We start from the raw sequence: 26,113 nt of genomic DNA on the forward strand, positions 1-26,113 counted from the left end.
TCACCTCCCACACTCCCCCTCACTTCCCTAACTCACCCCTCAACCCCCACACTCCACCTCACCTCCCCGCTATCCCCTCACCTCCCTACTCACCCTCAAATACCACCCCTCCCTCAGCTCCCAAACCCATCCCTCACCTCCCACACTCACCCCTCAACTCCTACACTCGCCCCTCACTGCCCTCACTCCCCCTTACGTCCCCTCTCCCCCTCTCCTTGCACAATCCCCGCTCACCTCCCCCACTCCTCCCTCACCTGCCACACTCCCCCATCACCTCCCAAACTTCCCCTCACCTCCCAAACTCCCCCTCACATCCCATACGCCCCTCTCACCTAGCACATTCCCCTCTGACCTCCCTCACCTCCGGCACTCTCCCCACCTCCGGCACTCCCCTCAACTCTGGCACTCCGCCCTCACCTCCCACACTCCAACTCACCTCCCCAACTCACCCCTCAACCCCCACACTCCCCCTCACCTCCCACACTCACCCCTCACCTCCATACACCCCTCAACACCATTCCCCCTCATCTTGACACTCAACCCCTCTCCCCCCAGACTCCCCCTTCACCTAGCACACTCCTCCCTCTCCACCGGCACTCTCCCTCACCTCCCCTTTCCCTCTCTCCCCTACTCCTTCTCACCACCCACACTCCCCATCACCTTCCACCCAACCCCCTCACCTCTCACACTCCCCCTCACCTCCCCCATTCCCACCTCATCTCCACCCACTCCACCCTAACCTCCAGCACTCCCGCTCAAATTCCAGACTCTCCCTCACCTACCCCACTCTCCCTCACCACCCCCACTCTCCCTCACATCCAGCACTCCGCCTACCACACTCCCCTCACATTCCTCACTCACCCTCACATCCCACACTCGCCCCTCACATCCCCCACTCCCCATTCACCTCCCCCACTCAACCCTCACCTTATCTTCCGGACTCTAAAGTCACCTCCTCAATTCCCCCTCACCTCCCCCTCTATACTTTCGCCTCATTCAGTCTCACTCACCTCACACACTCCCCCTCACCTCCCACACTGCCCCCTCACCTCCCATACTCCCCCCACTCCTCCCCCGCTCCCCCTCACCTCCCCCGTACCTCATCACTTCCCATACCCCCCTCTGCTAGAACACTCCCCTTTCACCTACCTCACCTCCGGCACTCCCCCTCACTTCCCCAACTCAGCCCTCACACTACCCTTCATCTCCCTTCGCTCCTCATTAACTGCTATACTCCCCGTCCCCTCCCCCAGTCCTCCCTCACCTCCCCCACTCCCCCCTCACCTCCCACATCCCACACTCCGCATCACCTCCCACACTCACCCCTTAACTCCCACATTCACCCCTCACCTCCCTCACTCCTCCTTACCTCCCCTCTCCCCCTCTCCTTGCACAATCCCTGCACACCACCCACACTCCCCCTCACCTCCGGCACTCCCCTCAACTCTGGCACTCCGCCCTCACCTCCCACACTCCAACTCACCTCCCCAACTCACCCCTCAACCCCCACACTCCCCCTCACCTCCCATACACCCCCTCACATCCCACACTCCCTCTCACCTCCCACACTCACCCCTCACCTCCATACACCCCTCAACACCATTCCCCCTCATCTTGACACTCAACCCCTCTCCCCCCAGACTCCCCCTTCACCTAGCACACTCCTCCCTCTCCACCGGCACTCTCCCTCACCTCCCCTTTCCCTCTCTCCCCTACTCCTTCTCACCACCCACACTCCCCCTCACCTCCCCCATTCCCACCTCATCTCCACCCACTCCACCCTAACCTCCAGCACTCCCGCTCAAATTCCAGACTCTCCCTCACCTACCCCACTCTCCCTCACCACCCCCACTCTCCCTCACATCCAGCACTCCGCCTACCACACTCCCCTCACATTCCTCACTCACCCTCACATCCCACACTCGCCCCTCACATCCCCCACACCCCATTCACCTCCCCCACTCAACCCTCACCTTATCTTCCGGACTCTAAAGTCACCTCCTCAATTCCCCCTCACCTCCCCCTCTATACTTTCGCCTCATTCAGTCTCACTCACCTCACACACTCCCCCTCAACTCCCCTGCTCCCCCTCACCTCCCACACTGCCCCCTCACCTCCCATACTCCCCCCACTCCTCCCCCGTACCTCATCACTTCCCATACCCCCCTCTGCTAGAACACTCCCCTTTCACCTACCTCACCTCCGGCACTCCCCCTCACTTCCCCAACTCAGCCCTCAGCCCCCACACTACCCTTCATCTCCCTTCGCTCCTCATTAACTGCTATACTCCCCGTCCCCTCCCCCAGTCCTCCCTCACCTCCCCCACTCCCCCCTCACCTCCCACATCCCACACTCCGCATCACCTCCCACACTCACCCCTTAACTCCCACATTCACCCCTCACCTCCCTCACTCCTCCTTACCTCCCCTCTCCCCCTCTCCTTGCACAATCCCTGCACACCACCCACACTCCCCCTCACCTCCCCTATCCTCCCTGACCTGACACACTCTCCCTCACCTCCCAAACTCCCCCTCACCTCCACACACCCCCTCAACACCCCCACTCCCTTTCATCTCGACACTCCACCCCTCAACTCCCATACCCCTCTTCACCTAGCACACTCCGCCCTCACCTCCGTCACCAGTTCAACTCCCACACTCCTCCTCACATCCAACACACCCTCTCACCTCTCCCATTCACCCCTCAACTCCCACACTCACCCCTCACCTCCCACACTCCCCCTCACCTCGACACTCCACAAATCTACCTCACCTCACGTCCCCTCATCCCCTCACCTCGACATTCCCCAAATCTACCTCACCTCCCACCCTTCCCCTCACCTCCCCTCTACCCCTCCCCTCACAAACTCCCCCCTCACATCCCACACTCCTCTCACCTCCCACCCTCCCTCTCACCACCACACTCCTCCCTCACCTCCCCCATTCCCACCTCAGCTCCCTCCACTCCACCCTAACCTCCGGCACTCCCACTCAAATTCCCAACTCTCCCTCACCTACCCCCACTCTCCCTCACTTCCACCACTCCACCTACCACACTCCACTCTCTTTCCTCACTCACCCTCACATCCCACACTCCCCATCAACCCGCACCCTACCCCTCACCCTCCACTCTCCCCCTCACCCCCCACTCTCCCAATCTACCTCACCTCCCACCCTTCCCCTCACCTCCCCTCTCAAACTCCTCCTTCACATCCCACACTCCTCTCACCTCCCACCCTCCCTCTCACCCCCGCACTCCTCCCTCACCTCCCACCCACGCCCCTCACCTCCCCCATTACCACCTCAGCTCCCCCCACTGCACCCTCACTTCCAGCACTCCCGCTCAAATTCCCAACTCTCCCTCACCTACTCCCACTCTCCCTCACTTCCACCACTCCACCTCCCACTCTCCACTCTCTTTCCTCACTCCCCCTCATCTCCCACACTCCCCCTCATATTCCACACTTCCCCCTGACATCCCCCCTCGCCCCTCACCTCCCCCACTCAGCCCTCACATCATGCACTCACCTCACCTTCCTGACTCTAAAGTCACCTCCTCAATTCCCCCTTATCTCGCCCTCTATACGTTCACGTCACTCAGTCTCCCTCACCTCCCATAGCCCCCTCCCCCACTCCTCCCTCACCTCCCCAACTCACCCCTCAAACCCCACACTTCCCCTCACCTCCCCCGCTCCCCCTCACCTCCCACACTCCCCCTCACCAACACACACCCCCTCAACTGCCCTATTCCCCCTCATTTTGAAACTGCAACCCTCACCTCCCATACTCCCCACTCACCTCCCACACTCCTCCCTCATCTCCCCTTTCCCTCTCTCCACTACATCCTCTCACCTCCCACACTCCCCCTCATATCCCACACTCCCTCTCACCTCCCACACTGACCCTGAACTACTACACTCCTCCCTCACCTCCCACACTCACCCCTCACCTCCTCCACCACTCCCTCACCTGCCACACTCCACCTCACCTCCCAAGCTCCCACTCATATCTCCCACTCTCCCTCACCCACACTTCTCAATCACATCTCACACACTCCCCCTCACATCCCACACTCCGTCACATCCCCCCTGACACCACCTCCCACACTCACACTCAACTCCCATGCTGCCCCCTTACCTCCCAAACTCCCCCTCTCCTCGCACAATCCTCGCTCACCTCCCACACACTCCATCACATCCCACACTCACCATCAAATACCACACCCCTCCCTTAGCTCCCACATCCACCCATCACATCCCACACTCCCCCTTACCTCCCCCACTCCTCCCTCACCTCCCACACTCCCCCTCACATCCCACACTCCCTGTCACATCCCCCCTGACACCACCTCCCACACTCACCCTCACCTCCCACGCTGCCCCCTTACCTCCCAAACTCCCCCTCTCCTCGCACAATCCTCGCTCATCTCCCAAACTCCCCATCACCTCTCACACACTCCATCACATCCCACACTCCCCCTCACCTCCCAAACTCACCCCAGACATCCCACACTCCCCCTCACCTCCCACACTCACCGTCAAATACCACACCCCTCCCTTAGCTCCCACACCCACCCCTCACCTCCCAAACTCCCCCTCACCTCCCACACTCCCCCTCATCTCCCACACTGCCCTTCTTCTGCCACACTCACCCTCACCTCCAAACACCCCTTCAACTCCCGCACCCCCCTCATCTCAACACTCCACCCCTCATCTCCCACACTCACCCCTGACATCCCACACTCTCCCTCACCTCTGGAACTCCCCCTCACCTCCCCTTTCCCTCTCTCCACTACATCCTCTCATCTCCCACACTCCTCCTCATATCCCACACTCCCTCTCACCTCCCACAATCACCCCTTACCTCGAAACTCCCCCCTCACCTCCCACACTCCCTCCTCAAATTCCACACACCCCTCACCTCCACATACCCAATCAACTCCCCCACCCCGCCTCATCTTGACACTCCACCACTCACCTCCGGCACTCCCCTCATCTCGACACTCCCCCCTAACCTCCGGCATTCCGCCTTCACCTCCCACACTCCCCCTCACATCCCACACTCCCTCTCACCTCCCCCACTCACACTTCACCTCCCACACTCCCTCTCACCTCTTACAACCCTCCCTCACCTGCCACACTCCACCTCACCTCCCAAGCTCCCACTCTCCCATACCTCCCACACTCCACCCTTACTGTCCACACTCCCCCCTCACCTCCCACACTCACCCTCAACTACCACACTCCCTCTCTCCTCCCCCACTCACCCCTCACCTCTAACTCTCACCCCTCACCTCCCACACCCCCTCTCACCTTGAAACACGCCAAATCTACCTCACCTCCCACTCTTCCCCTCAATTCCCCTCGCCCCATCCCCTCCCACTCCCCGCTCACCTCCCCAACTCACCCCTCAACCCCCATACTCACACTCACTTCCCCACTCCCACTCACCTCCCATACTCACAATCACCTCCCACCCACGCCCCTCACCTCCCCCATTCCCACCTCAGCTCCCCCCACTGCACCCTCACCTCCAGCACTCCCGCTCAAATTCCCAACTCTCCCTCACCTACCCCCACTCTCCCTCACTTCCACCACTCCACCTACCACTCTCCACTCTCTTTCCTCACTCCCCCTCACATACCACTCCCCCATCACATCCCAAACTCCCCCTCACCTCCCAAATTCACCGTCACATCCCACACTTACCCCTGACATCCCACTCCCCCTAACCTCCCACACTCCCCCTCACATCCCACACTCACCCCTCACCTACACACACCCCCTCAACTCCCCCACTCCCCCCTCATCTCGACACTCCACCACTCACCTCCCATAATCCCCACTCACCTCCCACACTCCTCAATCAAATCTCACACTCCACCCTCACCGTCCACACTCCCCCCTCACCTCCCACACTCACCCTCAACTACCACACTCCCTCTCACCTTGAAACACGCCAAATCTTCCTCACCTCCCACTCTTCCCCTCAATTCCCCTCGCCCCATCCCCTCCCTCTCCCCGCTCACCTCCCCAACTCACCCCTCAACCCCCATACTCACACTCACCTCCCCCACTCCCCCTCACCTCCCACACTCACCTCTCACCTCCCTCACTCTCCCTTACCTCCCCCACTCCTCCCTCACCTGCCACACTCCCACATCACCTCCCAAACTCCCCCTCACCTCCCAAATTCACCCTCAAATCCCACACTCACCCATGACATCCCACACTCACCCCTCACCTACACACACCCCCTCAACTCCCCCACTCCCCCTCATCTCGACACTCCACCACTCACCTCCCATAATCCCCACTCACCTCCCACACTCCTCAATCAAATCTCACACTACACCCTCACCTCCCACAGTCCCTCTCACCTTGAAACACGCCAAATCTTCCTCACCTCCCACTCTTCCCCTCAATTCCCCTCATCCCATCCCCTCCCTCTCCCCCTCACCTCCCACACTCCCCCTCACCTCCCAAACTCCCCCTCACCTCCCAAATTCCCCCTCACATTCCACACTCCCCCTCTCCTCCCACCGCCTCACATCTCCCACACTCTCCCCTCACCTCCGGCACTCCCCCTCACCTCCCACATCCTCCCTCAACTACCCTTTCCCTCTCTCCACTACATCCTCACACCTCCCACACTCCCCCTCACATCTCACACTGCCTCACATCTCCCACACTCCCCCTCACCTCCCACACTCACCCGTTAACTCCCACACTCACCTCCCTCACTCTCCCTTGCCTCCCCCACTCCTCCCTCACCTCCCACACTCCCCCTCACATCTCACACTGCCTCACATCCCACACTCCCACTCACATCCCACACTGCCTCACATCTCCCACTCTCTCCCCTCACCTCGACATTCCCCCCTCACCTCCGGCATTCCGCCTTCATCTCCCACACTCCCCCTCACATCCCACACTCTCTGTCGCCTCCCCCACTCACCATCTCCCACACACACCCCTCAACTCCCACACTCACCCCTCACCTCCTCCACCCCTCCCTCACCTGCCACACTCCACCTCACCTCCCAAGCTCCCACACATTTCCCACTCTCCCTCACCTCCCACTCCTCAATCACATCTCACACTCCCCCCTCACCTTACACACTCATCACTCACCTCAACACAGCCCCTCAACTCCCCCACTCCCCCTCATCTCAACACTCCACCCCTCACCTCCCATACTCCCCCTTCACCTAGCACACTCCCCCTCACCTCCGGCACTCTGCCCTCACCTCCCACACTCCCCCTCACCTCCCCTTTCACTCTCTCGACTACATCCTCTCACCTCCCACACTCCCCCTCATATCCCACACTCCCTCTCACCTCCCACACTCACCCCTCACCTCGACACCCCCCCCACCTCCCACACTGACCCTCAACTACCACTCCTCCCTCACATCCCACACTCACCCCTCAACTCCCCCACTCCCACTCATCTTGACACTACACCACTCACCACCCATAATCCCCCCTCATCTCCCACACTCTCCCCTCACATCCCACACTGCCTCTCATCTCCCACACTCTCCCCTCACCTCGACACTCCCCCCTCACCTCCGCCATTCCGCCTTCACCTCCCACACTCCTTCTCACATCCCACACTCCCCCTCACCTCCCACACACTCCATCACATCTCACACTCCCCCTCGCCTCCAACTCTCACCGTCAAATACCACAACCCTCCCTCAGCTCCCACACCCACCCCTCACCTCCCAAACTCCCCCTCACATCCCACACTCCCCCTCACCTCCCACACCCCCTCTCCTGCCACACTCCCGCCCACCTCCCAAACTCCCCCTCACATCCCAAACTCCCCCTCATCTCCCACACTGCCCTTCTTCTGCCACACTCACCCTCACCTCCAAACACCCCTTCAACTCCCACCCCCCCCTCATCTCGACACTCCACCCCTCATCTCCCACACTCACCCCTGACATCCCACACTCTCCCTCACCTCCGGAACTCTCCCTCACCTCCCCTTTCCCTCTCTCCACTACATCCTCTCATCTCCCACACTCCTCCTCACATCCCACACTCCCCCTCACCTCCCACATTCCCCTCACCTTCCACACTCACCCCCTCAACTGCCCCACTCCCCCCCCACTCCCCCTCATCTCAAAACTCCACCCCTCACCTCCCATACTCCCCACTCACCTCCCACACTCCTCCCTCACCTCCGCAACGCCCCCCTCAACCCCCACACTCACCCTCACCTCCCGCGCGGCCCCCTCAACTCCCATACTCCCTGTCCCCTCCCCACACCTCCCTCGCCTCCCCCACTCCTCCCTCACCTCCCCCACTTCCCACACTCTCCCCTCACCTCCCACACTCCCCCTCACCTCCCACACACTCCATCACATCCCACACTCCCCCTCACCTCCCTACTCACCCTCAAATACCACACTCCTCCCTCACCACCGACATTCCACCTTCACCTCCCACACGCCCCCTCACCTCCACAACGCCCCCCTCAACCCCCACACTCACCCTCACCTCCCACGCTGCCCCCTCAACTCCCATACTCCCTGTCCCCTCCCCACTCCTCCCTCACCTCCCCCACTCCTCCCTCACCTCCCCCACTCTCCCCTCACCTCCCACACTCCCCCTCACCTCCCACACTCCATCACAACCCACACTCCCCCTCACCTCCCTACTCACCCACAAATACCACACCCCTCCCTCAGCTCCCACACTCTCCCTCACCTCCCCTTTCCCTCTCTCCACTACATCCTCTCACCTCCCTCACTTCCCCTTAGTTCCCCTCTCCCCCTCTCCTTGCACAATCCCCGCTCCCCTCCCAAACTCCCCCATCAACTCCCACACTCACCCCTCACCTCCTTCATTCCTCCCTCACCTCCCACACTCCCCCTCACATCCCACACTCCCCCTCACTTCCTACACTTACACTCAACTACCGCACTCACCCCTCACCTCCAAACACCCCTTCAACCCCCGCACTCCCCCTCATCTCAACACTCCACCCCTACCTCCCATACTCCCCTTTCACCTAGCACACTCCTCCCTCACCTCCCCTTTCCCTTTCTCTACTACATCCCCTCAACTCCCACACTCCCTCACATCCCACACTCCCTCTCACCTCCCACACTCACCCCTCACCTTGACACTCCCCCCTCACCTCCCACACTCACCCTCAACTACCACACTCCTCTGCACCTTCCACACACACCCTTCACCTCCATACACCCCCACAACTCCCCCACTCCCCCTCATCTCGACACTCCACCCCTCACCTCCCAGACTCCACCTTCACCTAGCACACTCCTCCCTCACCTCCGGCACTGCCCCTCACCTCCCATACTCTCCATCACCTCCCCTTTCCCTCTCTCCCCTACTCACTCTCACCTCCCACCCAACCCCCTCACCTCCCCCATTCCCACCTCAGCTCCCCCCACTCCACTCTCACCTCCGACACTCCCGCTCAAATTCCCAACTCTCCCTCACCACCCCCACTCTCCCTCACATCCCCCACTCCCCATTCACCTCCCCCACTCAACCCTCACCTCATCTTCCCGACTCTAAAGTCACCTCCTCAATTCCCCCTCACCTCGCCCTCTATACTTACACCTCATTCAGCCTCACTCACCTCACACACTCCCCCTCACCTCCCCTGCTCCTCCTCACCTCCCACACTGCCCCCTCACCTCTGGCACTCCCTCCATCCCCTACACTCTCCATCTCCTCCCCCGCTCCCCGTCACCTCCCATACTCCCCCCTCACCTAGCACACTCTCCCTCTCACCCCCACACTCCCCCTCACCTCCCACACACACTCTCACCTCTCTCCAGCCACCTCTCAAGCCTCCTCTCTCTCTACCCCATCTCTTTCCTCTCCCTTACCCCTCTCTCCCTACACCCCTCTCTCCACTCTCTTTCTCTCTCCTTAGTCGTCTCTCTACCCCCTCCCCTTCTCTCTCTACCCCAGCTCTCACCGCTCACCTCTAAACCGCTCTAAGCCCCCACTCTCTCCACAATCCTCCCTCTAACCCCCCCAAAACCCTCACTCAAAACCAACTCTCTTTTCCCACCACTACCCACAGACTACCAACCCCTCTCTACCCCGGCCACTTTCTAACCCCCCTCTCTTTCTCTGTCACCTCTCTACACCCTCTCTATCTAACACTCTCCCTAACCCATCTCTACCCTCTCTCTATCCCCTCTCTCTACCCTACTCTCCCTAACCCACTCTCTACCCTCACCCTCTCTAATCCCCTCTCTCTACCCCATCTCTCTGTCTACCCTCTTCTCTCTACCTGCTCTCCCTACCTTCTCTGTCCTTCTACTACCTTCTCTCCTTCTACCCACCTCTCCGTCTACTCCTTCTCTCTAACTCCCTCTTTCTACCCTGTCTCTCTACCCCCTCTCTTTTACCCTCTCTCTGTCTACCCACTGTCTCCATCTACCCACTCTCTAACCCCTCTAATCCCTCCCTCTCTACTGTCTTTCTACCCCTCTCTCTCTACCCCCTCTCTAGTAACCCACCCTCTCTACATTGTGTCTCTAACCATCTGTCTGTAACCCGCTCTCCCTAACTCTCTCTCAACCCCTCTTTCTACCGTCTCTCCTCTCTCTACCCCTCTCCCTCTTTCTCTCTACCCCCTCTCTAACCCCCTTTTTTACCAGCCTCTCTAACCCTCTACACCTTTCCTCTACCCCCTCTTTCTCCCCACCTCTCTCTTCCCCGTCTCCCCACTCTCTATCCCCAATCTCCATCCCCCTCTCCCTAATGCCCATGCCCTCTAACCCCTGAGCTCTCTCTACATCACCACCCTCTCTCCCTCACATCCCTCTTCCCACTCCTTTCTTCCCTCCTCTCTTATTCCCCCTTTTCTCCCCAGCCCATCTCCCCACCCTTGCTTTCTCTCTGCCCCTCTCCCCTCTCTCTCCTCCCTTCTCTCTCTCCCCTCTCTCTTTCTCCCCACCCCCTCTCCCCCTCTCTCCCAAACCTCAAGCCATTCTCTCCCCTCTCTCCCTATCTCCAACACCCCTCTGCCTTCCTTACACCCTCTCCTCTCTCTTTATCCACTCCCTCTCTACCTTCTCTCTCTATCCACTATCCCGCTCTTCCCCACCCCTCTCACCTCTCTCTGTCCCTCACCCACCCCCTCTGTGCCCTCCACTCTTTCTCCCCAATCTCTCCTCCATTTCTCTCCCCCTCCCCTCTGTCTCTATCCCCACTAACTCTCCCTCTCCCCTCCCATCTTTCTGTGTCTCTCCCTTTCCCCTCTCAGCATTCCCCTTTCTGCCCCCACTCTAGCTCTCCCTTCCCTCGCACTCCTACTTCCCCTCCTCTCTCCTTCCCCATTCCCTGCCCTCTCTCTACAACCCCCATTCCCAGTCTCCTTCCCGTCTCGCACCCCCTCTCGAGCCTTCTCTCCCCCCACCCCTCACATCCCATGTCTCTCCCCAACCATCTCCCCATCTTTCCCCCCACCACAACCCCCACCTCTCTCCCCTCATCTCTCACACCCATCTCTCTCTCCTCCATCCACCACTCTCTCCCACTCCCTCTTTTTACTTCCCCTCCTCTCTTCCTCCCAATTCCCTGCCATCTCTCTACAACCCCCATTCCCAGTCTCCTTCCCGTCTCGCACCCCCTCTCGAGCCTTCTCTCCCCCCACCCCTCACACCCCATGTCTCTCCCCCATCTCTCCCCGCCTCTCTCCCCCAACCATCTCCCCATTTTCCCCCCACCACAACCCCCACCTCTCTCCCCTCATCTCTCACACCCATCTCTCTCTCCTCCATCCTCCACTCTCTCCCACTCCCACTTTTTACTGCCCCTCCACTCTCCCTCTCCTCCCCACCTCTCTCCCCATCCACCTTCCCACCTCCACTCCACAGAGCATTGAACTGAACTGAACTGAACTCTGCACCATCATAAGACTATTCATTTACCCCTAGACTTCGATAGAGCTTGGTTTTGATTTATATTTCCACACTTCTGTATGTATGTATGTATGTATATATACACACAGAATATATCATTGCTAACCTGTTTTTAATATATTTGCATTTTATAGTACTGTATTACTCAGTTTACAGTAATACCAGACTCCAACGTATTTTTCCATTTCTGCTGTTTTGGTAACCCGGTCACGGGGTATGTGACACGTGCTGTTCGTACAGATTAATTAATGACACCGTGCATTGATAGAACGAGGTAAAACAACAACATGCAGAGAAAGTGTAACAGCTCCAGAGCAGGTGCAGTGTAGGGAAATGATAAGGAGCAAGATCATATTGAGGTAGATTGTCAGATCAAGAGTGCATCTGATTGTACTAGGAAATCATTCAATAGTCTTATCAGAGCAGGGTAGAAGCTGTCCTTTAGACTGCTTCAGGCTTTTGTATCTTCCACCCCGTGGGAAATGGTAATGCTGGAGACTGAGACTCTGGGAAAGTTACTGACATGGTCCTTGATGATAAACATTTACCTTCTGACCTACAAGTGGTGACACAGAATTAGGAGCTTCTATTATGTATCTAAAGTTGTTTCCTGTGAAATTAATTGCACACTAAATCCACGAGAGATTTCTTCAGTCTTGTCTGTTCTTTCTGTTTTCAGTGTGGAAGAGGATATGTGGCCACGAAGGTAAGATCTTGTGTTACTAGACTGAGAGGTTTAGTATAAACAGCTTTTTGAAAATGAGTCAGTCTCGGTGTAATGGGAGGTATTCAGGAGGTTGAAGGAGTTCAGGGTGATGTGTTCTCACAAAGGTGGAAAAGTCATGTGGCATGATTGCATTCACAGGCTGAAGCATAGAATATAACAGTTTGTATGTTTTGTTTGCAAGTGGGAAGATTTGCTGGTACTGCTCTGGGTTGCTGGGGGTGGGGTGGAGTGGTGTAAACTAGTCTTGCAGGGGGATGGGAACCAAAGTGCCAGAGCAGATATGGAGTGGTTGTGGGAAAAGATGCTGTTAACACTCCGTACAAAGACAGCAATTGAAAGGTTGAGTGTGGTGGGAAGAATGTTCTGAGTTGCATCCATTTCAATGCAAGAAGTATTGTACGTAAGGCAGGTGAGCTTAAAGCGTGGATCAGCACGTGGAATTATGACATTGTGGCCATTGGTTGGAGGAGGGGCAGGACTGGCAGCTCAGTGTTCCAGGTTCCATTGTTTTAGACATGTTTTTAAACATGGGAGCAAAATTGGCAAATATGATAGAGCACAAGAGATTAAAGGGGGAAAACTGGTATCACTAGCTGGGAAAAGTATTACTGCAGTGCTCAGACAGGACAGACTGGAAGGCTCGTCTACTGAGGCTATATGAGTGGAACTGAGGCATCAGAAAGTTATGGGGTTATATTATAGATCACCCTACAGTCTGCAGGATTTAGAGGAGTAAATTCACAGAGAGATTGCAGACAGTTGGGTGGGATAGAGATCATCAAATGTGTCAGGAAAGTTTCCTCAACATGTAGCTGTCCCAAGTAGAGAGAATTCAATACTGGATCTCCTATCAGGGAATTAGGTGACAGGAGTGTGTGACGGGATTTGGATCCACTGATCAGTGAAGAGGATATCAACAAGTTTTATGAAGATCTCGACAGTGCTTATGAGCAATGTAAATCTCAGGATATAAAACTATTCATTGGAGATTTTAACTCCAAAGTTGGACAGGGAAGGGTTGATAACATCACAGGACCTTTTGGATTAGGGGAGAAAAATGAAAATGGAGAAAGGTTTACTGATTGGTGTGTCAGAAACAACCAAGTGATCACCAATACTTGGTATAAAAACCATCCACATAAACTGTGTACTTGGATTAGCCCTGGAGATAGAACACGGAATCAAATAGATTTCATTACCATCAATGAACGCTTTAGAAATAATATCACAAATTCTAAAGCCTACCCAGGAGCAGACTGTGGTTCAGATCACCATCCAGTAATAGCTACCATCAAAACAAAATCAAAGAAACTGAAACGTGGAACAAAGAGAAAGAAGTATATGTTGGGAGAACTTAAAAATGATCGCATCCTTAAGCAACAATTCAAAACAGCTGTAGAAGAACACATCAACGAAAATGAAACAACACCGATTTGGGACAGATTTAAATATGCTATACAGCAATCAGCAGGGGAGGTTACAAGAAATCCAACACACCAACAAGGGGTGGATAACCCAAGAAATTCTAGATCTGATGGAACAAAGAAGGTTAGTGAAGAATAATGAAGTGCAATACAGAGAGCTAGACAATTGTGCGATATTGCAAAGGAAGAATGGCTGAATCAAAAATGCAATGAAGTAGAAGGCCACATTAACAACAGCAAAGAAATGCACAAGAAAATTAAGGAAATTACTGGAATTAAAAAACCTCCTCTACAGGATACATAAGATCAGCAGACGGATCGATACGAACAGATCCAGATAAAGTATGTGACACAGCAGGTCGGGCAGCATTCGTGGAAATGAACAGTCAATGTTTCGGGCCGAGACCCTTTGTCAGGACTGAAGAGGGAGGGGGCAGGGGCACCATAAAGAAGGTGGGGGGATGGTGGAAGGTGTCAGGTGAAAAACCAATCAGAGGAAAGATCAAGGGGTGGGGCAGGGGAAGCAGGGAAGGGATAGGCAGGAGAGGTGAAGGAGGAATGTAAGGGGAAAGCACTATGGGTAGTAGAAGAAGACGGAACCATGAGGGAGATGATAGGCAGCTGGAAGAGGGAGCTGAGTGAAACTGGGATGGGGGAAGGGAGGGGGAGGAAATTACCGGAAGTTGGTGAATTCGATGTTCATACCAGGGACTGGAAACTTCCCAGACGGTATATGAGGTGTTGCTCCTCCAACCTGAGTTTGGCCTCATCATGGCAGTAGAGGAGGCCATGTATGGACATATCCGAATGGGAATGTGAAGCAGAGTTGAAGTGGGTGGCAACCGGGAGGTCCTGTCTGTTGTGGCAGACGGAGCGGAGGTGCTCGACGAAGCGGTCCCCCAATCTGCGTCGGGTCTCGCTGATGTAGAGGAGGCCGCACCGGGAGCACCGGATGCAATAGATGACCCCAACAGACTCACAAGTGAGGTGTTGCCTCACCTGGAAGGACTGTTTGGGGCCCGGAATGGTGGTAAGAGAGGAGGTGTAGGGTCAGGTGTAGCACTTACGCTTGCAGGGATAAGTACCAGGTGGGAGATCTGTGGGGAGGGACGCGTGGAACAGGTAGTCGTGGAGGGAACGATCCCTGCAAAAAGCGGAGAGGGGTAGAGAGGGAAAGATGTGCTTAGTGGTGGGGTCCTGTTGAAGGTGGCGGAAGTTGCTGAGGATAATATGCTGGATCCGGAGGCAGGTGGGGTGGTAGGTGAGGACAAGGGGAACTCGGTCCCTGTTGTGGTGACGGGAGGATGGGGTGAGGGCCGAAGTGCAGGAAATGGAGGAGATGCGGGTGAGGGCATCATTGATGACGGCAGAAGGGAAACCACAATTCTTAACGAAAGAGGACATCTGAGATGTCCTGGAATGGAAAGCCTCATCCTGGGAAAAGATGCGGCGGAGACGGAGGAACTGGGAATAGGGAATAGCATTTTTACATTTGGCAGGGTGGGAGGAGGTATAGTCGAGGTAGTTATGAGAGTCAGTGGGTTTATAGAAGATGTCAATGGACAGTCTGTCTCCAGAGATGGAGACCGAGAGATCGAGAAAGGGACCTTCAACAGGACCCCACCACTAAGCACATCTTTCCCTCTCTACCCCTCTCCGCTTTTTGCAGGGATCATTCCCTCCGCGACTGCCTCGACCACACGTCCCTCCCCATAGATCTCCCACCTGATACTTACCCCTGCAAGCGTAAGTGCTACACCTGTCCCTACATCTCCTCTCTTACCACCATTCCGGGCCCCAAACAGTCCTTCCAGGTGAGGCAACACCTCACTTGTGAGTCTGTTGGGGTCATCTATTGCATCCGGTGCTCCCGGTGCGGCCTCCTCTACATCGGCGAGACCCAACACAGATTGGGGGACCGCTTCGTCGAGCACCTCCGCTCCGTCCGCCACAACAGACAGGATCTCCCGGTTGCCACCCACTTCAACTCTGCTTCACATTCCCATTCGGATATATCCATACATGGCCTCCTCTACTGCCACGATGAGGCCAAACTCAGGTTGGAGGAGCAACACCTCATATACCGTCTGGGAAGTTTCCAGTCCCTGGTATGAACATCGAATTCTCCAACTTCTGGTAACTCCCTCCCCCTCCCTTCCCCCATCCCACTTTCACTCTGCCTCCTCTTCCAGCTGCCTATCACCTCTCTCATGATTCTGCCTTCTTCTACCCATAGTGCTTTCCCCTTACATTCCTTCTTCACCTCTCCTGCCTATCCCCTCCCTGCTTCCCCTCCCCCACCCCTTGATCTTTCCTCTGATTGGTTTTTCACCTGGCACCTACCAGCCTTCTCCTTCCCACCCTCCCCCCACCTCCTTTATAGGGCCCTGCCCCCTCCCTCTTCAGTCCTGACGAAGGGTCTCGGCCGAAACATTGACTGCTCGTTTCCATGGATGCTGCTCGACCTGCTGAGTTCCTCCAGCGTGTTGTATGTGTTGACTTGACCACAGTATCTGCAGTGTACTTTGTGTTTACTAAAGTATGTGAAAGGTGGATTCAGTATCTAGAGCAGCTTTTTGAAGATAATAGAGGGGAACCCCCAGATATTAAACACCCTAATTCTGGCCCAGCTATTACCAAAGAAGAAATAACTAAAGCAATGAAAAGCATGAAACATGGTAAAGCCACTGGACCTGATGAAATTTCAGTGGAAATGATACAAGCTCTAGAAGATCTGGGCATAGATATTCTTTTTGAACTGTTTAATGGCATATATGAGTCTGGAGTAATTGCCTGACGATCTCTTAAAATCAGTATTTATAACTCTGCCAAAAATTCCTAAAACTATTGATTGTGAAAATTACAGAACAATCAGTCTTATGAGTCACATAATAAAGATTTTGTTCTGAGTCGAATTAAAAACAAGTTAAGGCCAGAAACTTCTAAACTGCAATATGAGTTTATTGAGGATAGAGGAACTAGGAACGCAATTTTCATACTACGAATGCTTTCAGAAAGGGCAAGTTTTGCGAAGGCTGAGGAAAGTCCATCTCCCACCTCCCATCCTCATCACATTCTACACGGGTTGTATTGAGAGCATCCTGAGCAACTGAATCACTGCCTGGTTCGGAAATTGCACCATCTCGGATCGCAAGACCCTGCAGCGGATAGTGAGGTCAGCTGAGAAAATCATCGGGGTCTCTCTTCCCGCCATCACGGACATTTACACTACACACTGCATCCACAAAGGAAACAGCATTATGAAGGACCCCATGCACCCCTCATACAATCTCTTCTCCCTCCTGCCGTCTGGGAAAAGGCTCCGAAGCATTCGGGCTCTCACGACCAGACTACGTAACAGTTTCTTCCCCCAAGTTATCAGACTCCTCAATTTCTGAAGCCTGGACTGACACCTTGCCCTACTGTCCTGTTTATTATTTATTGTAATGCTGTTTTTGTGCACTTTATGCAGTCCAGTGTAGGTCTGTAGTCTAGTGTAGCTTTTTCTCTGTTTTTTTTTGTTACGTAGTTCAGTCTAGTTTTTTGTACTGTGTCATGTAACACCATGGTCCTGAAAAACGTTGTCTCATTTATACTATGCACTGTACCAGCAGTTAAGGTTGAAATGACAATGCAAGTTGACTTGACTTGACTTGAATTGAATATCAAAATAATGTCATTTTATATTTTATTGATTTCACTAAAGCATTCGACAAAGTGTATCACGAAAAATTATTTCAAATTCTCGCTAAACATAGACAGAAGGGACCAACAACTGCTTCAAAATTGATATTGGAATCAAACGACGGCGGTAAAATGTGACGATAGTATAAGCAGTTGGACTAAAATTCAAAGAGGAGTTAGACAGGGATGCGTTGCCTCACCGGAATTATTTAATATCTATAGTGAAATGATTCTCAGAGAAATAGAGGACCTGGATGGGATAAAAATCGGAGGTGTTAACATCAACAATATAAGATATGCAGACGATACCACCCTAACAGCAAGTGCTGCAGAAGACCTACAAATCCTCCTGGACAAAGTGGTACAAACAAGTGCAGATTCTGGTCTAACCATCAACTGTAAAAAAAACAAATGTATGGTAATATTGAAACAGCAGGATACTCCCAACTGCCAATTGTACATCAGTAACCAAGAGATTGAACAAAAGACCGGCTTTAATTACCTTGGTAGCTTTATATCACAAGATGCTCGAAGTAAAGTAGAAATAAAAAGAATTGCCATTGCCAAAACCAACTTCCAGAAACTGAAACCCATTTTTACCAACAGACACATTTCTATGACAACAAGGCTTAGGTACTAAAATGTTACATCTGGTCAATCTTGCTGTATGCTTCCGAAACATGGACTATAACACCAGAACTCCAAAGAAACTTAGAAGCAACAGAAATGTGGTTTCTTAGAAGAATGCTGAAAATATCATATAGAGATAGGATAACTAATGAGACGGTACTCCAACGTGCCCATATAAAATGATCTTTAATGAGCACAGTAAATGAGAGGAACTTTAATTCCTGGCCCATGTCTTCAGAAAGGGAGAAATAGAATTACAAGGCTGTATGCCTGGGAAACACAGAAGAGTCAAGTCGCTTTTTATTGTCATTTTGACCATAAACTGCTGGTACAGTACACAGTAAAAACGAAACAATGTTCCTCCAGGACCCTGGTGCTACATGAAACAACACAAAACTACACTAGACTATGTGAGACAACTCAAGGCTACACTCGACTACGTAAAACAACACAAAAACTACACCAGACTACAGATCTAAACAGGACTACATAAAATGCACAAAACAGTGCAGGGCCGTACAATAATTAATTAATAAACAAGACAATAGGCACAGTAGAGGACAAATTTCAATATAATAATAGATGATGTAGATGTCAGTCTGGACTCTGAGTATTGAGGAGTCTGATGGCTTGGAGGAAGAAACTGTTGCACAGTCTGGTCGTGAGAGCCCGAATGCTTCGGTACCCTTTCCCAGACGGCAGGAGGGAGAAGAGTTTGTTTGAGGGTGCGTGGGGTGTGAGGAAGGCAAAGACAAAAATATATGGACACTGTGAAAAAACTAACAGATCTAAGTGTGCGAGATATCATTGACGCTGCGAGGGATCGTTCGATGTGGAGAGCCATGATGGCCCAAGCGTGTAACCCACAAGGCACATGAAGAAGAAGAAGATCATAATTCCATTAATTACGGAGAAGGACAAGTCTAACCCTCAGACTGAGATTCCATATTGGTAAAAGGCCAATTTGACGGCATCAGAAAGGATCGGGTAAGTGGGAAGCCTTCAAAAAGTTTTGAGAGTACAGAAATTGTATGTTCCTGCAAGAATAAAAGACATGTTTAAAAGGTTTAGGAAACCTTTTTTGCGGGGGTAAAATGAGGCTCTGGTTAACAAGACAGAGCAGGTGCATCGCAAATGTAGGCAGTGAAGAACAAATGAGGTACTTGACTATAAGAAATACAAACAAACACTTGAGAGGAAATCAGGAGGGCTAAAATAAGTCATGAAGTTGCTCCAACAGACAAGGTGAAAATGAATCCCAAGGACTTGAGAGAGACTAGAACTAGAGAGCACAGGATGAGAATTATCCTCCATAATTATCCTGAAACTAATGGAATTATGATCACTCGATCAAAAGTGTTCCCCTACACACACTTCTGTCACCTGCCTTGTCTCTTTCCCTATCACACAATCTCCAGTTCCAACCTCTATATATTGTTTAAGGAACATTTCCTGAACACAGTTGACAAACTCAGTCACATCCAGTCTTTTCACAGTTGGGAAATCCCAGACAATATTAGGAAATATAAAATCACTCACAATCAATTGTACTGGGCAATGAACCAGGGCAGGTGACAGATCACTCAGTGGGTGAGCTTTTTGGAGACAGTGACCACAACTCCCTCACTTTTCCCATAGCCTCGGACAGGGATTTGAGCAGCTAATGTAACTGGATGATGGTGAGTTACGATGTTATTAGGTGGGAACTTGGGATTGTCGACTGGGAATGGTGGTACATAGGGAAATGCACAATGTAGATATGGTGTTTGTTTAGGGAGAACTTGCATGGGTTCATGGACAGGTTTGTCCCATTGAGACAGTGAAAGGGTGGGAGGGTGACGAAACCATGGTTGACAAGACATGTGGAACATCAGGTTAAGAGGAAGCAGGAAGTTTACTTCCAGTTTTGGGAAACAAAGATCAGACAGGGCTCTAGAGAGTTACAAGGTAGCCAGGAAGGAGCTGAAAACTGGACTGGGAGAGTTAGAAGACACGAGAAGGCCTTGGTGAGTCGGATTAAGGAAAACCCCAAGGCATTGTACACATACATGAAGAACAGGAGGATAACTAGAGTGAGGGTAGGACAGATCAAGGATAGAAGTGGAAACATGCCTGGTGACAGAGGAGGTTGGAAAGGTCTATAATGAAGACTTTGCTTCAATATTAACTACTGAGAGAGAGAGACTGATTTTTCAGAGAAGAGCACAAAACAGGCTGATACGCTAGAACGTCGACATTCAGAAAGAGGATGTGCTGGTCACTTAGTAAAGTATTAGGATGGATAAGACCACAGTCTATATCACAGGTTACTCTGGGAAGTGAGGGAAGAGATTTCTGTGCCATTGGCAATTAGCTTTGTCTCCTCATTTGTCACAGTAGTGGTGCCATATGCCTGGAGGGTGGCATATTAAACTAATTTGACAGGGGGGTGGGAACCAGAGTGATTGTGCTGAGGATGAGGTAGTTGGTTTACCAACAGAGGCAGTGTGTAGTGAGACTCCTGGCAAGGAGAGGCTGATGACAGAGGAAATTGCAGTCAACAGGATGAGTTGTTTATTAAAAGGTGGACAAAATCTAAAAGGTTGAATGCAGGACTGAAGGTGTTCTATTTGAATGTGTGCAGTATACGGAATAAGGTAAATGAACCTGTAGTACAGTTACAGATTGGCAAGTATCATGTTGTAGGCATCACTGATCATAGCTGAAAGAAGATTATTGCTGTGACCTTAATGTCCAAGGATGCACATTGTATCAAAAGGACAGGCAGGAAGGCAGAGGGGGTTCCGTGGCTCTGTTGGTAAAAAAAATGAAATCAAATCATTAGAAGAAGAGGACATCAGATCAGAAGGTGTTGAATAATTGTGGACAGAGCTTTGGAACGGCAAGGGTGAAAAGACCCTGATGGGAGTTGTATACAAACCCCAAACAGTAGCAAGTGGTCTGCAAGCTACAACAGGAGATAGAAGGTGTATGTCAAAAGGGCAATGATACAAGGGGGGTTTCAATATGCAGGTAGATTGGGAAAATCAAGATTCCAAGAGAGGAAATTTCTAGAATGTCTAAGAGAAGGCTTTTTAGAGCAGCTAGTGGTTGAGCCCACTTGGGGATCAGCTATTCTCGACTGGTGAAATGAACTGGAATTGATTAGACAGCTTAAGGTAAAAGAACCCTTTGGGGAAAGTGATCGTAATATGATCGGATTCACACTGAAATTTCAGAAGGAGAAGCAGAAGGCAGATGTATCATATTACAGTGGAGTAAAGGGAATTACAGAGGCATGAGATAGGAGTTGGCCAGAATTCACTGGAAAAGAATACTGGCAGGGATGACGGCAAAGCAGGAATGGCTGGAATACGATACCAAGGATGTTTATCTGTGGAATTTTCTGCACCGCAGGGCTGTGGGGTCTCAGTCATTCAGTTCATTTGAAGTCACAGAGTCATTGTCATACAGCACAGAAACAGGCACTTCGACCCATCAACTCTGTGCTGACCTATTTACCCATCTATACTCATCCCATTGGCCGACATTAGGTCAGTCTAAGTGTCTCCGAAACACAGTAATTGTATCTGATTCCATCACCTCCTCTGCCAGCAAGTTCCAACATCAACCACTCACTCTTCAAATAAAATCACCTTTAAACTCCTTCCTCCCACCTCAGACATGTGACCTCTTGTATTTGATCCCCTCCTGTGGGGAGAAGATTTCAACCATCTGCTCAATCTAAGCCCCTCATCACCTTATCTATTTCTGTCAGATCACCCCTCGGCCCATTTACCTGTATTTGGCCTGTATCCTTCTAAACCTTCCCTGTCATCATTTCCCTGTCCCAGGCCTCAACTCCTCTTCTGTGCCAGTTCCACAGGTCCCTCAATTCCCCCGTGTTACAGAAGATGATCGACCTCATTTTCTACCACATTACAGAAGCAAATGTGCTGCAGGTCCTAAAATGCAGAAAGGTCGATAAATCCCCAGGTCCTGATCAAGTGTATCCCAGGACATCATGGGAAGCTCAGGAGGAAAGTGTGGAGCCCATTTGGAGATATGTGAGTCATTGATAGCTCCGGGTGAGGGGCCAGAAGACTGGAGGGAGACTAATGTTGAACATTTATTGAAGATCGGCTGTTGGGAAAAGCCTGGGAAGTACAGACCGGTGAACCTGACGTCAATAGAGGGAACATTAATGGAGGGGATTCTGAGAGACAGGATCTACACTCATTTGGAAAGACAATGACTAATCAGAGATACCCAGCTTGGCTTTTATAGAAACATAGAAACAAATAAAACTTACTGCACAATACAGGCCCTTCAGCCCACAATGCTGTGCCGAACATGTACTTACTTTAGAAATTACCTAGGATTACCCATAGTCCTCTCTTCTTCCAAGCTCCATGTACCTATGCAGGAGTCTCTTAAAAGACCCTATCCTATCCAACTCTACCACCATCACCTGCAGCCTATTCCACGCACTCACCACTCTCTGTGTAGAAAACTTACCCCTAACGTCGATGGTGGGTACATTAATGGAGGGGATTCTGAGAGACAGGATCTACATTCATTTGGAAAGGTGAGGACTGATCAGGGACATCCAGCTTGGCTTTCTGCATGGATGGAGATGATGGAAGTGCAGTAGACATTCTCTACATGGACTTTAACAAGGGATTTGACAAGGTACTTCATGGTCGACTATTCCAGAGAGTTGGATCTCATGGGCTACACTACGATCTGACCCATTGGACACAGAATTGCCTGGGTGGAGTCCTGTGACCAGTGGTTGTTCTGCAGGGATCGGTGCTGGGTCCACTGTTTTTCATCATTCATATGAATGATTTGGAGAGACTGTAGGTGACGTGTTTAGTAGGTTTGTGGAGGACTCTAAAATTGGTGGTTTCATGGACAGTGAAGCGAGTTACTTAATTATTAATTTTCATATAGTGTGAAAAGGGCCCTTTCAGCTCAGCAAGTCACACACCCAGCAACCGAGCTATTTAACACCAGCCTAATCACAGAACAATTTACAATGACCAGTTAACCCACTAACCAGCACCTGGACAAAACCCCTGCAGTCGTGGGGTGAACAGAGACCCTCCTTACAGACGGTGCCACAACTGAACCCCAAACACTGGAAGGTCCCAGGGTGTAATAACGCTGCACTATCCACTACGTTACCATGACAACCCTGACCGTCATGCCCGTGGTTTATCCAATATTACAACGTGATCTTCATCAGCTGGGCAGTGAATGGCAGATGGATTTTAATTCAGAGAGATGTGGGTTTTGGGACAGGATTTACACAGGAATCAGTGGGTCCCTGGAGAGTGTTGTGGAACAGAGAGACCAGGAGGTGATTGTCTTCATCGGTCAGAATACTGAGTGCTGGAACTGGGATGTCACACTACGTGTGTACAAGACATTGGTAAGGCCACATTTGGAGCAATGTGTACAGTTCTGGTTACCTTCCGAAAGGAAGGCTGTCATTGAACCGAGAGGGAATAAAACAGATTTACAAGGACGTTACCAGGACTGGAGGGTTTGGTTTACAAGGAGAAGCTGGGACTTTCCCTGGAGCTGAGGAGTCTCCCAGAGGAAGTTTAAAGGAATAATGGGTACATACAGGCAAGTGGGACAAGCTGGTTGAAGCAAGTTGGTCAGGATGAATGAATTCAGCTGAACAGCCTCCCTGACCTCCTTTAAATGCCTCCAGTTTTTACTTTGTCCGTCCTCACCTGGATCCAGTTGTTGCTGCACCCCCACCTCCTCACATCCGTTTCCACCGGCTATCTCCTCTTTCTCACCATTCTTGATGCTGGCTTTCAGCCTCAAACATCGACTGCCTATCTCCCTCCACACATGCTGCTTGACCCGCTGAGAACCTCCACAATGTTAGCGTGTTGATCTAAAAAAACTCCACTCACTATCCCAGTGAAAAAACCTCGGGAAGATGCTGGTTGTCCATCCGCTGTGTTTGGGTAAAACCCCGGGAAAGGATCCTGTCGGCCACCCGCTCCCGGGGCCGCGCTGCCCGAGTCTCTCCCCGATCCCCGGGGCCGCGCTGCCCGAGTCTCCCCCCCCCCCCCCCCCGGTCCCGGGGCCGCGCTGCCCGAGTCTCCCCCCGGTCCCGGGGACGCGCTGCCCGAGTCTCCCCCCCCCCCCCGGTCCCGGGGCCGCGCTGCCCGAGTCTCCCCCCGGTCCCGGGGCCGCGCTGCCCGAGTCTCCCCCCGGTCCCGGGGCCGCGCTGCCCGATTCTCCCCCCGGTCCCGGGGCCGCGCTGCCCGAGTCTCCCCCCGATCCCCGGGGACGCGCTGCCCGAGTCTCCCCCCACCCCGGTCCCGGGGCCGCGCTGCCCGAGTCTCCCCCCGGTCCCGGGGCCGCGCTGCCCGAGTCTCCCCACGATCCCCGGGGCCGCGCTGCCCGAGTCTCCCCCCGATCCCCGGGGCCGCGCTGTCCGAGTCTCCCCCCGATCCCCGGGGACTCTCTAATTCTCTGCTTCTCCCCCCAGTCTCTGTCACCCTGGATGTGGAAACGGCGCATCCGTGGCTCGAGGTGTCTGAGGATCGGAAGAGTGTGAGATACACCGAGACCCGGAGGGATCTCCCTGACACCAGGAAGAGGTTCACATACTATCCTTGTGTGCTGGGATCGGAGGGATTCACATCGGGGAGACATTACTGGGAGGTGGAGGTGACGGGGAATCGGTGGTGGAATCTGGGAGTCGCCGCAGAGTCTGTGGAGAGGAAGGGACGGGTCACACCGAGTCCGGAGACCGGATTCTGGATCATCGCGCGGGTTGATGACGAGATGCGGGTTTTCACCTCCCCTAAGTCCCGTCTCCCTGCCGGTCCCATCCCCGGGAGGGTGGGAGTTTATCTCAGTTACGAGTCCGGGACAGTTTCGTTTTACAACGCGGAGACCAAGTCCCATCTCCACACCTTCACCGGGAATAAATTCACGGAGAAACTTTATCCTTTATTCGCGATTGGATATAAAAACGAGTGGCTGAGAATCTGCTCCGGTTCCGCTCCGGGTCTGTAAACGGGTCGGGTCCGGGACCGGCGTCAGGAGTCAGTCAGTGTAAATATAAATGTGCGGAGAGTGAAATAAACACGGTGTGAGAATTATCGATCCATTAATTTTAACTCGTTAACCGCATCCGTTAGCGGAACAGAAACACTGCGGATTCAGCAGCAGCCGCGGGCGGCGGGTCCTGAGCTCCCCGGCTCCCCCGGGTGCTAAAGTCCACCGGGACTGACAGGGTAACTGGGACAAGTGGTGGTGGTGCTGACTGGGAGAGGGAGGTCAGGGTGAATCTTGGTAACACGGGACATGTAGTGGTGGTAACAGGCGCCGGTGGTAACACACAAAGTGCCAAAGAATTGGTGCAGAAAGGTGGAAGGAAGGGGGAGTAAAAGCTGACAGCTGATCCGGATGAGGGAGGGGTGGAGTGTGGAAATGTGTCAGAACCGGGGAGGGGAGAAGTGGGACAGACAAAGATGATGGAATCTGGTTGGAGAGGAAAGTGGAGACTGGACTAAAGGGAGGGAGGTGGGGATGAGTGTGTGGAGGATGGGAAGATGGAGAGGTTGGGAAAGAAAATGGCCACAAGCTTCCTGTGGGATTATAATTGTGGAATTGGGTTCCTATTCCCTTAATCTTCCTGGTGCCCTCCAGGATTTGATCTGTGAAGTGAGTTCTGTTGTCCTGATTCATCTTGTATGTAGGAGCAACA

The 26,113-nt window shown here is 52.9% G+C and overlaps 1 protein-coding gene across 2 annotated transcripts in view; it reads left to right on the plus strand.

Annotated features, from left to right (window-relative positions):
- Positions 1–25,642, plus strand: part of LOC140717699 (butyrophilin subfamily 3 member A1-like) — a 96,302-nt gene extending 70,660 nt beyond the window's left edge. Inside the window, exons 6-7 of one of the 2 annotated variants that reach the window (XM_073031378.1) lie at positions 12,602–12,628; positions 24,887–25,642. In XM_073031378.1, the coding sequence (XP_072887479.1) occupies positions 12,602–12,628; positions 24,887–25,419 (560 nt within the window). In that variant the 3' untranslated portion in view covers positions 25,420–25,642. The remainder of the gene's footprint in view (positions 1–12,601; positions 12,629–24,886) is intronic. The other variant, XM_073031370.1, reaches the window with a different exon arrangement.
- Positions 25,643–26,113: the final 471 nt, after the last annotated feature.

The sequence above is a fragment of the Hemitrygon akajei genome, chromosome 2, assembly GCF_048418815.1.
Source record: "Hemitrygon akajei chromosome 2, sHemAka1.3, whole genome shotgun sequence".
NCBI lineage: Eukaryota > Metazoa > Chordata > Chondrichthyes > Myliobatiformes > Dasyatidae > Hemitrygon > Hemitrygon akajei.